General features: G+C 43.9%; 1 protein-coding gene across 2 annotated transcripts in view; it reads right to left on the bottom strand.

The window, feature by feature from the left end:
* Nucleotides 1-12,961, bottom strand: part of NEGR1 (neuronal growth regulator 1) — a 302,027-nt gene that overhangs the window by 101,961 nt on the left and 187,105 nt on the right. For both annotated transcript variants that reach the window (XM_072867357.1, XM_072867358.1), the window contains exon 3: nt 6,197-6,322. In XM_072867357.1, the coding sequence (XP_072723458.1) occupies nt 6,197-6,322 (126 nt within the window). The remainder of the gene's footprint in view (nt 1-6,196; nt 6,323-12,961) is intronic.

Genomic DNA, 12,961 nt, shown 5'->3' with positions numbered 1-12,961 from the left:
CCTCATGTTTTAGGAAAATAACTAGAAACTAGGCTGGAAGCAATGGGGATAAAACTGTGGGAAAAGGGCAAGAGAGCAGGGAAGAACTGGAAAATACGAAACTAGAAGTCACCAGGGATGATGTTGAGGATCCAGGCTGAGCTGTTACAAAGGCAGAGGGGGACTGTTGAGTATGAACAAGCCAGAGAAGGTGGGACAGTATGGTCAGGAAACACTGCCACACACCGCGCACAACTACAAATAAAACAGGAGATTCCTATGTCTCAATCCTATTTTTTTCTTCTTTTTTTGCCTGCAGCCAGTGGCTGTGAAACCCGCTAGCAAAATGTACATCAACACCTCTGTCTCCTTGTTGAGCCAGCCACGCTCAGTCTCTACGCTAGCAGGTAATGCAGCGTAATAGGAGTGGCCGTGGAGATTAAAACAGTGCTGAGGACCTAACGTGCACTGTGGGGGGGTCTGGGGCGGCTTTGCTTCGGAGCAGATCTGTCCTGGTTCCTGCCCGTAGCAGGACCATGCGAGGTTCACTCCAGGAGAGCATCCACCACGTTTCCTTCATTTGAGGGGATGGAGTTCATGCACTTTGGGTGCATCCATATCAGCATTTTAGTTTGGACCAGGAGTGCACTTTTGAGGTGAACCTCTTGGTTGCCCTCACTTCTTGCACCACGCTTGGGTGCTGCAGAGCGTGTGTGCAGAGCCCAGCCTTGCGCGCGAGTCCGCTGGGTAACAACACGATGCCAACACAAACCGCCTAGAGTGGAAATATTTGTTTGAAACACATGAAACTTCATCTAACAACACTTGTGGTAAATATTACGATGGCAAAATCAAGCACTCTGAACAAAGCCAAAGGTGAGGCTACTCTTGCAATCTTTTTATGCCCCTCTCTCTCTTTATACATTTGATATAGACCCATGCTGGTGACTGTTGTCTAAACGCAGCTGTGCTTCATTTGAAGCACCTTGCTTCCCCCAGCATCCACCCAGATATTTAGCTAGTTTGGCAAAACATAACTTACATGTCTGACCAATCGTCCCATCTGCCCTGCTAGCTCTGCTAGCTCTTACAGCCTCCTTCCCGTGAGAGAGAGCAGCCGCGCCGATGCCTCCGTGCATGTGCTGTAGCAGCCACTGCCGAAACAACCTGCTGGGGTGTGGAAAGATACCCCACTTCTCTCCATTTGCTTAATTCAAATATAAACAAATGAAAAACCTCTATACCCTGAACATTAGACTATGGTGCGAATTTTCAAGAAGTGTCATTTTGTTTTAAGGGACTTAGGTAGGAAAAGTTTTGCTTTTTCCATAAGACTTTTTGAAACCGTGCAATTTAACCTATTTTGCATTTAGATAAACCCAGAAACGTCAGGTTTTCCTAGCAAGCCTGTCCTAAGCAGCAAAGCGCTCAGGCAGTGCGTGCTTCTGCTGCTGGCCCCTACTCAGCTCAGCGGTCTGACCGTGGCCGCTCTGCCGGCCATCACCCGAGCATCCCGGGCCATCGGGCCCTCTGTGGCTGGGAAAACTCTCCTTTGGAAGTTTGTCAAAACCAAAGCGGAGAAGAGTTTCGACATACAGCACCCGACTTTTGCAAAGCAGTAACATTTTATCAAAAGATTTCTGAATGGCTTCTGTTGTTACTGCCCGTGGCAACACTGGCAGAGCTTGCTTTTCAAAACCGGCAAGGTAACACACACGCACACACAGTGCATACAAGTGTTAAAAGCTGGAGTTATGTTTCCGGCAGACCTTATTTTTAAAATTATTTTTTTAAAATTCTGGTTTCATTCTTAAACTATTGATGCTGCACTTTGCTCTTAAATGTCAGAACAAAATAAGTAATACCTGCAATTTATTCAGATGACATTTCAACAATACGAGATTTTCAGATTACAAACTACAACCCCGTGTTCCTTATGGTGTTACGCTGTATGTGTAGATTTTGTGGATTTACATAATGGGCTTGTATAATGAATATTTATATAATGAATGCATTTACATAATGACTGCAAGTTAAACACGCACAATAAAGATTCTAGGCCAATAATTTATGTACTGAGTTAAAAATCACCTCTAAATACATTTTATTTTTGTTCCTACGAAAGGTTCATTTTATCTCTTGTTCAAAAAAATGGAATCCGACCTTATGCAAGTAAAGGCTGCATTGATGCAAATCATGATAACATTTTGGAATTAGTCTACATTGAATCATTTGTATTCAGCGATTTCGGTTTCTTATCTTTTAGTAGCAGCTTTGACAAACAATTTCAGAATATTCTAAATATGATTCGTTAATATCATTTAGTGTTGTATTCTAGATGTGATGCTTGCATGTAAGCCTCATTAGTGCCACTGGGAATTAAAGGAGAAAACTGGTAGAAATTATAAAGTGCAGATGAAGCTTATGTTTAGATAAAGGTAATTTGCTGCAGACAGAATATAAACTGTTACAGAAATCTGGTGTTTTCAACTCTCCTGCATTTTGTTTGCTAATAAATCCAGGCCTCTTGTTTGCCAGACTGATATTTAATTGGATTTGAGTGCGATTTATAACTGTCTATACACCAGAACATACACCTGAGCACAAAAGTGGTACAGTGTTACTGAAATGGAAAAATTCTTCTTTATTTGGTAGACTAGTGGACAGAACATATTCTGTAAATGATATCTTTGCTTCCATCACATTTTACAAGATTTTTGAGCAAAAAGTTATTTGGATCCTGTGTTCTCCCGCTCCGGACAGAGTTCTGTCCATTAATCAACCAGGGGACACCAAGGCACGTCCTAGTGCAGTGGCCGCATCGGTGCTCACCTCTGGGATGAAACGGGTTTTGTAACGATGCAGCCCTGTAATGTGGCGTTTGCAATGAGTTTGCAAGGCCTCAGCACTGACTCTTGTCACAGCATCTCTGCCTGGACTTGTCCTGCCCTGCCTGCAGCTTTGTCATGCCTGGTTCAGCTGGGGCAGGGTTCCCTCTGACCGAGCAGGCGTCCCTGGCTAATCTGTTTTACCTTTGCATTTCCGTGGTACGACCGTAGTTTTGTACAGCCAGCAGCAGCGGGCAGTTATTCGGTGTGCAATGAGGTTTTTATGACTGTTACACAATGATGCAGAGGAACACAGGCTGGTGTGGGAGCAGGGGCTTGAGAAGCGGGGACACGGGACAGGGTGCAGAGGAGGGCAGGCATGGGGTGGGTAGGGACGGGCAGAGGAGACCCCATGGCTGTGAACAGCTCACCCATGATCAGTTAAAGAAATGCAGATTTGGAGCTGGACAAAGTGGGGTTTTGGGGTGTCAGAGAACAAAGGAATGGTATCGGACATACGTAGAAGGCACCGCAAACAGTAAATCAGGATGTAATGTGGAGCTGCAGAGCAATGAAGACAGAGCAAAGGTGTAAAAACATGATATAGCAAAAATTTAAAAAGGACCCAAAATGGATCCGAAATGGAGGAAGAAGAAACCACCAACGTGAACATCATATTCCTCCCGCCGAGGGATGCTGGATGCCGACAATTCACCATAACAACCCCCCACCAGAATGAAGGCAGTGGCCTTCAGCCCCCACGGGGCAGGGAAGGGTGCGCAAATCACCAGGAAAAGGGCTAGAAACTAAGTGTGTCTACAACAACTTTAACTGCATCAGTATTCTTTCTTTTTTGGTAAGTCATAGAATCACAGAATGCTTTGGCTTGGAAGGGACCTTCAAAGATCATCTAGTCCACCCCCCTGCCATGGGCAGGCAATATTAGATCCAGGCTAACAATGATCCTTGAGGTAGGCGCGTATGCCACCGCTTTTACGATGAATTACGCATGCATGTCCTGAGGGCCCCCCGGGCAAAAGAAACACGGACATCCTGGAACGAGTCCAGAGGAGGGCCACGAGGGTGACGAAGGGGCCAGAGCACCTGAACTGAGGAGCGGCTGAGGGAGGTGGGGTCTCAGCCCGGGGAGCAGAGGGCTCCGGGGGTCCTGTACCTGATGGGAGGTGTAAAGGAGATGGATCCAGACTCAGAGTCATCCAGACTCAGATGGATCCTCAGAGGTGCCGGTGACAGGACAAGAGGCAATGGGCTCACATTGAAACAGAGGGAATTCCATTTAAACATAAAAATCTTTTTTACTGTGTGATCAAACACTGGCACAGGTTGCTCAGGCTGTGGCATCTCCCTTCTTGGAGATATTTAAACCCAACTGGACACGTTCTGAGCAGGAGCTGGACCGGCTGATCCCCAGAGGTCCCTGCCCACCTCAGCCAGTCTGTGGTTCAATTCTGTGATTTTTTCCTTTTTTTTTTTTAAGGACCAAATTTGTTAAGCCCATGTTTGCGTTTCATCTAACCTATCGCTTCCCTGGGAGAGAGTAAAGGATGTGGCAAAACCAATCCAACACGCCACCCTTCCCCAGAGAAAATCCTAAAAGGAGCAGTTGTGTAGGATTCGCAGGATTACCTGCCAACTACTTGGTCGAGATGCTCCAGCAGAAAGGATGAAACAGTGAGCATATGGTAAATGCACGTTGCTGTCTCCTACGGGCGCTATTCATATGCGCTTCCAAGAAGGGCTGAGAAGGCAGAACGAAGGAGGTATTGGGCAAGGGAAGGGAGACAAAGCACAGGCTGTAACTGCCTGCCCTTAAGTCTTCAGCAGTGAGAAAACACACCTGCCTGCCTGCAGTTTGCTGTGCTAGGCGCTCGGCAAGAGCACATCATCGTTGCACTGTGAGCACTTTGGTTTACTGTCCCCGTACCGCGATATCTTTGATTAGTCTTTTCCTCAAATTTCATTTCCAGTTCTCATCGTGGTAAGTGTAATGAGTCTGTAGTTGAATTATCACATTTTTCCTCTCAGTCCTCATTCTCACTCCTTTGGTCAAGATACAAAATCAGTGGGTTCACTGAAAGCTCTTGTGATTACGTGCGCTAATTTTGTCTGAATTCAAGATGATGAGGATCTAATTCCTCCTCAGACCCCTTCTCCATACTGAGTGCACTAATCCTCCTTTTCTGCTTTTTTTCTCTCCAGGAAAATTGTAACAGCTCCTTTCTGTAGGCAATGTAATGCTTTAAGCTATTACTCTAAAGTATCGCCACGGTTTCCAATAAAATTTTATTTGACATTTAGTTAAAATCCATTTTTTGCTACAACTGAATTTTTTTCCCTAGTCCCTTGATGGACACTTCAAGCAGGATTTATTGTCATTGTCTTAAAGGTCAAAAGTTTTTTTTTTTTTCAGATCTCGCTTTGTAAAGCAAACTGTTAGTCAGGATTATGAGACGCTGCGGTAAGCTGTGACGGTCCATGAAACCATTCTTCCCTGCAATTACATGGATTTCATAAAAGTTGTGTAAGCAAACGGAAAGACCTTCACTGCAAAATCAATTATCATTGTAGAGTCCCTGTTAAAGAACCAGTGCAGTACCAGTCTTGCATGCAACAGCCAGCTGGGAGCAGGGAGCGTCTCCTTCCAGAAACACCAAACCCACCAGGATTTCCAGAGCCAGTAGCCCCGAGACACGGCGTGGGGCTCTCCCCACCTCTGAGCGAGACAGATCCAGCTTTGCTCGCAGGGAGCCAGCTTCAGTGGTTCTGCACCAAGTCAACCAGTGCAGAGATGCCTGTAATGTTAGCTCAAAGTTTTCCTTTAAATATGCTATGAGGAATTAAAAGTATAAATGGAAACATGGAATTAAATATAAACTATACTTTTAGATGCCATTTTGTTTGCAATTTTTCATACATATAATTTAGTTTGTTCAATAAAACCATTCTAATAAACTACACTGTATCATGAAATAATTGTAAGGTTCAATGGTAGCTACAGTAAATTAAATCTATTGCATGATGTGTTAATGTTTTTAACGTTCACGCCTAATTCTAGAGAGCCCTGTGTGTTCTTGGTTATTTCCTTGTTTTGGTTTTAATTGGAATTGTTTGATAAATGTCTGCAGCCTGTTATAGCGAGCTCATAGTTAGGATGCCTTTATTTCGACATTCCTATGTTACAGTAGTAGTAGTTTTCACTGATCTCAGCTGAAATCTGAAAAAGCTTTTATTTTCTAAAAGTCTAGTGAGGCACACACTTTTTAAGGCATACAAAAGTGATGCTGTCACACTTCTGAAAACTGAAAATGCAAAACCTGTTACTGGTGAAACGTTGCGGAAAGCTCCAGGTGACAGATATTTGTGCTTACCAGACGGAGAGATGTGTCTCCAAGAAATGGAAGGCTCTGGCTTCCCCGTGGCCAGGCACACCAGAGTGATGTTGCTTCCTTCGTTCACAACGATGTCACTTGAAATACGGAATATCTTCGGAGAAACTGGAATGAAACAAGGAGAAGGTTGTAACGGAGAGCTGCTGAATCAGTGCAGTTCTGCCAGGGCATGGATAGCTGAGGAGAGCTGGGATACCCATATTGCCATTACTGATAAAAATACATGCAGTTGCTGAAATATAACTATGCAAAAGCCTCGTTTAGGTGTGACCACAGCTATTTCCATCATGTTTGCAAAAGCTCAGCCATGGATTTGAAATGCTGCAGATAAGAAAGCAGCCATTTCATCTATTTTGTGCGAAGCAGGTATTGTTATCGAGTTCCCAGTAAACTGCTACTGATGGATGCTCTTGTCTAAGAGAAGGTTGAGCTTGCTCATGACAGTTTGAAAAGAAGATGAAATTAAATTTTTCTTGTACTTTTAAAAATAATGATGCCTATTACATCTACTCCGTGTGTACTTGGAGAGTAATATCTGTTCATGGAGAAGACTAAAATACATTTATTTTGGTTCCTTTGTATTGCTTTTAGGCTTGCAGTAACAACATGGCTAAGAAAAAAACAAGCTAGATTTTTTTTTTTCATTTCATCAGCAGAATTCTTCACTAAACTCCATTTTCTGTACTACTTATACATCTGGGCATAAGAGAACAGAGTTCCACATGGATGGAAAATGATGGAAAGCATTAAATGGCCTGCCCTTAAGGGAATGCTTTACTTCTTGTGATGTTACACAGGGAGGAAAGGAACTCGGGGTCCCAGCAATGAAGGCAGGAATTCTGGATTTCAGAATGAATCTTTCTTTCTAAAGAAATATGTATTTATTTACATGTCTTATTTTTACGGTTTGATATAGAAATCAAATCAATGCGGTAAAAAGGCATACCCCATTGATGTTTCTGAAAAGCACTATTCTCTATATGATAAATAACAAATTTTCTACAAATATCTGTAAAAGATACAGATCTTACATGTGGGTGTTTTGGAGCCTTCTGTAATGATTGCTTTAAAATCAAAGTGCTCTGCAAGGTAAATGGGCACCGAAAAAATGAGAAAAAAAAATGTTTATGATCTTCCATTTTCCTAACCAAAGTCTCTGTCCAACTGGAGCTCTGCTCTCCTGAATGTCACAGTCTTGTCTCACTGGTTTGCTCCAATTTGTCACAGCCAAAATCCCACCATCTGAACCCATACAGACACCTCTGCAACCTGGAATACATTATTAGCATCCCTTCGATGTGCTTTAAAAGTACAGAGCTTTTTCATACGCTCAGACTGCTTTTGTGTACTTTGGGATCTCCACCTGCAGATGTTCTCCAGCCCCTTCCCTGGGCCAGTGACTGCAAGTATTTCAGTTGCAGAAATGAGCTGGGGTCAGACAGACTTCAAAAAGCTGGAAATTCTCAGTGCTTGCTTGTGGCTACGCATTTGTGAGCAAAGAAAATTAAAAGTCTATGTATTTTTAATTAGCAGAGAAACATTGTCTTTAGGGAAAACAAAGGTCTGGGGAAGGCTGAACCCTCCTTAATTCCTAAAGGAGTGACGTTCAGTATTACCGGCCTTTGAAGTTCAAGCAGGTTTACACAATCACTTGAACAGAGCTATACTTCTGAATTTGCCATAGTCTAATTCACAAAGGTGATAATCAACTCTTCACTACTTCACTTGATGACCTGAAAAAGCATGCAGTCATTACAGACCATTTTTAGGAGCTGAAACATACAGAAGAGTTATTTCCACGTAAAGGGATAATTTATTAATCAGATTTCTTCGCAGATCCCTGCAATGAACCCCTTACTCAGATTCCTTCTGCAGAAGTCTCTCCTGTCCTAAAGGAGAACGTGAAGAGCCGCCACCTACATGCCCACCCCATGTCAGCTATGCCGTGACATGACCCTTCCTCGGGGTCCCCCCTGCCCTGAGACGGGGCGTTGCTAATCCAGGTCTCCCCCACTCCCCCGTCTCAGCCCAAGTTAAATATCATTAACGTTTCAGCTTGGCAATAGACAAAACATTGAAAGCAATTCTTATTTCTGTGTACGGAGTATGAAAAATAAATCTACTTCCTAAAGACAGCTGGTGAGGAATCATTCTATCTGAAATGTAGAAAACCATCTGAGAGCAGAATATCATGAGTAATGTGGCATACGCAGTGGCTTTAGTCAGTCTACAATATCTCAAAAATATCTTCCTAAATCTGAGCTACTTATTTCTTTATCCTTCAAGAACAAACATACTTCCAGAAAGTCAAGTGAAGGAACCAAATAACTCGAAACAGTTCTTCTCACAAGTAAATATATACAGTTGACTGACGCAATATCTATTTGGAACTGTGGAAATATCTTCCAGTATAAGTAAATATTACGGTGTAAGATTTCCAACGGCATGAAACTTCTTATTCGAGGTTCTGCACCTTTGAAGGTAGAAAAAGGGAGAGATTTGCTCACGTTCTGGCATTATTGAAGCAGTACCATAGAGGGATTTTTCACACCTGCCACCTAATGCTATTTATCCAGGTGATTTTTATTTGCCTTAAACGTGTCACTAAACATAGTGGACGTGGCTGGAGCCTGCTGTGCTGCCACGACGGCACCTGGGTGGCCAGTACAAACTAAAGCAAGGTAAAGGAGGTCTCCTGGTGCTCAGGCTGTGCCAGGGTCAGGATTACACTTAGTCCAGTCTCTTCCCTGCATCCATCACCAGAAAATGGGTGGGTGAAATATCCACTCATTGTTCAGTATGCTGATTTAATTAGTGTGACTGATAAAAACACATTACAAATATGATAACATTAATTTCAGTGGGAATGAGGAGCTCTTGGCATGCTCTACTGCTGGTCCTTCAGCACAGCTACTGTAGGTCCCGTGAGCTGGATCCATAAGGATCCAGCAGAAAAGCTGGATCATATAAGCGATTGTAATCAAATTTCCCAAACCACAAATTTCCAAAGAAAATACACTGACAGTCCTGCCGTAGGCAGGAATCTAGAATTGAAGTAATAGGATTTCATTCCGTTCACAGAGATGAACAAAATTTCTTTTCCAAGACAAAGATCAACACGGTCTACTCTTTCCTCTGCTGCTTAATGCAAGCGTTGGCTTCGTCCTCCTCTGCCTCTCCTCATAAGGTTTCATTTGCTCTTTATCGCTCACCTCCTTTTCAAGCGTCCTCTCCTCACAAAAAGCAGCATATTTTCCCTAATGCTCAGGCTCCCAGCCCTGGATTTCCTCTTGCAGCTCCAGCTCTTTCCCTCTCCTCCTTGTTTGAGGATAGCCATTAACTTTGGCTGTCAGTCTCACCTTCTTTGTGGTAGGTTTTGCCTACTGTGTTCAAACCCCAAATCTATAGTATTCGGTCAGAGATTTTTATTTTGAGAAAACCATACGTTCTAATGGCAAACAACTTGAAAATCTTTCCCCAGTGATTCTACATGTGAGCCATGGCTATGGAACACAGAATTTGATATGGACGAAATTCAACTGTATTAATAGATTTGTGGAATATATGGCCAGAGGGGCCATGGAATAATTTAGTCTGAGCTCAGATAGTCACAGGCTCTAGAAATTTTCCCAGAAGCCTGACTGAAGTATATGTTTTAGAAGGCTGTCTAGTCGTGTCCTGGCAATTCCAGGTCATGCTCACACTGCCACGTCTGGTAAGCACTTTCAGCGATTAAATACCCCCTCGCTGCCGGGAAATAGCATCTTAGTTCAAAATTGAATTCCACTAAATTCAGCTTTCAGAAATCAGATCTTATTTTGTTTTTGTCTGCGAGACTGAACATCCCCCTTACTATCAAGTATCTTTTCTATGACTAAGGACCCGTACAATGTGATAAATCACCTCTTCATCTTTCTCTGCAGATGATTTGAGCGCCACAAGCTTAATTTTTGTAAGGCTTCCTAGATAATATTTGTTTCTCTCTTTTGAGGAATATCTGAATCATCCTGAAATGTGAACAGTGGAACAAGGCATAATAGCCTAGCAAGAGTCTTACCAGTGCCGTGTACAGAGGTAAACCCACTACTTTATCTCAGCTTTATTTCCTCTTTCCCCGTGCAGTTATTATCACCCCGACCATTATTCCTATTATCCCTTCAGCTCCTGCCTGGCCAGCTGCGGAGGGACGGAGGGAGGGAGCGGGCAGGAGGCACCGAAGGGATGAGGATGCCTTGCTGCACACATCTCCTGGGTGGTTAGAAGCACCAGTTACATATGCTACCGGCGTAACATAAACACCTGGAGGCTCCGGTTGGTCCCGTTGCACATCCAGCTGTGATTCCCTCCTGAGCAGTACTAGGGGAACCTCCTCTTAATTTCCTCTTTAAAATTGCTTATCTTGTAGGTAAAAACTGGTGTCCCCAGCAGGAGGAGGGAGAGCAACAGCATCTCTGGGGCTCTGCCGCAGAAGGGACCTGCCTGCTCCGTCTAACGGCATCCTCTGTTTTACACTATGGCAGCTCTGTTAAGACTTTCCCAAGTCAAACTCCCCCACCAGTGGCTGACAAAGACCTGCTTTTTCACCTGGCTTTTTGGAGGAGCTGCTTTGTCTGACGAGATCTGCTATCCCTGAAGCCTGACTGATCGATGCTAATAAGGACTGAGCCTCTGGCTGACAACATATTTTAGCTCCTACTTCTTCCTGGAGTCCAGAATTATGTGTGCCATTATTTTGCAGGGGATTGACATTGAGTCTATAGTTCATTGCAGGGTCTCATTTCTCATTTTCAAGGAGCTGGAATTATATTCTCAGATACATTCATGTGTGCACAAACGATGCAGCATAATAAAGCTTACTAGTGTAGTGGGAATGACTGTAGGGTAGAGCTGCTTTTTTAGCTGCTGTTGCTTTTCAAACATGGGAAAGGATGTCTTATTTTCAGCACAATTTAAAATTATCAGGTAAATAATCTGGGGCCTCAGCATAAGTGCACCCATCTTGTTTCTTAAAATATATTCTCCTCATTGAAATGTCCAATCAAAGTCTATGTAGTATCAAGATTACGACATACGTGGCTGGACATACAGCTCTGTTCCTTCAGAAGGTTTCCCCAGATAAAAGTGATGACGAGTTATGAACTACATTTTTTATAGGAATATTTATTAAATCATATGGTAGCCAACTCCCTTTCCAGATTATAATGTAATCAATCCCATTTTATATACAGAATATAGCCAATCCCAACAGAACATATAAAAACCGTGAGAGGAATTGGATTGTAAATACAGAAGTGTTACTCGGCAAGAGAGGTTTTACCACCAGAATCGAAGGGATCGCCTGCTTCATCCCTCCCAGGTGTTGCACGTATAGCTTTTGTGCTCACGTTGCCTTACCCGAATCTTTGTATGCTTGCTTTTCAAAAAAAGAGTGACTTTTTTTGGTGAAAGAGAAGTATTACATAGCCTCTTTTCCAGAATCCCCAATACCCTGAAGTTCTTCATCCAAATGCTGGGCTGCACTGCCCACCTCCCTGTCCGCAATGATAATTTGATTTTTTTCCTAATTACAATTTCATAATTAAGCAATAAATATGGGGGTGGGAGGGGGAGAGAGAAGAGGCTGCTTTCAGCAGCTTAACTGACCATTTCTTTCGGACTGGAATTAATTTGTTGACCAATCCATCTGTGCAAATGCTTATGCATTTCTGACTGTGAACAGGCAAACAGCAACGTGCACAGGAGTTTGCAAAACACCGTTCACCACATTTCAGGGCCCTCCTGCGATACGCGCTGCAGCTCTACTTAACTGCGGTGTTTGAGCACAAAAGGTGCTGTTTAGGGTCCGAGCTGCAGTGGCGGGCAGAGAGAGCGCGTGGTGCAAGGGATGCTCCCGGTGAAGCAGCGCGTCACGAAGCGCCTTGGTCTGTTGTGAGTCAGCCTTCGGTTAACATTCAACCAAACACGCAAATTTCTAAAAGCCATACAAATCTCAGAAGGCAAAATCCTCCCCTCAAGAGCATATAAACACCCTTGGAGCGTCGGGGTTTCAGCAGACTGTTGGCCTCCCCGGGAGCAGCCGCCGGCCCCGGGGGTACCTGCTCCAGGGTCCTCCCTCCCGGGGTCCGTGGGGGCGGGGGGCAATGCAAGGCCCTCACAGCCCTGGCAGGTTTCTTCTGTTTTACAGATTTTCTGATACTGCTGCCTGCAGCAATCAGCACAGACAGGATACAACAGTTGTTGGCATTCCCGTGCACACAGAAGGCATTTGCTCCTTTAAATAATATTTCCTACTCCTTCCCATAAATCCCAGAGTCAGACATTTTCACCCAAAGGGAAAATCAACACCGCCAATTCTGCCCCTGCAGCTGTTTGGAGCCTACGGGACGTGAGTGCACACGTCTATTATATCCATGCCCCCATCTCTTATATCCCAAATATGCAACAGCTGTATATAAATTTAAATGTACAATATTTTATAATAGCGTTTATGCTATACATGAGACCGGTTATAAACACGTAAGGTCTATTGCATTTGTACTAGGGAGACAGAAACTCCCTGGTGTAATGATTCCTCCCCAACGTCGTGCCCCACGAGCATTTTTCCGACGGCCGGCAGCACGGTGCGCCCACGGGAAGGCCACCGCGTTTCACTACGGCACCACAGACCCCTGGTGTAATTGCCAGCCGCCTACTACAGCACGTTCCTCTCTGACTTTATTATTTGTGTCTGTATCTCAGCGAACT

Source organism: Ciconia boyciana, chromosome 7, assembly GCF_034638445.1.
Source record: "Ciconia boyciana chromosome 7, ASM3463844v1, whole genome shotgun sequence".
Taxonomy (NCBI): Eukaryota; Metazoa; Chordata; class Aves; order Ciconiiformes; family Ciconiidae; genus Ciconia; species Ciconia boyciana.
This window is presented reverse-complemented; position numbering and strand designations above follow the sequence as displayed.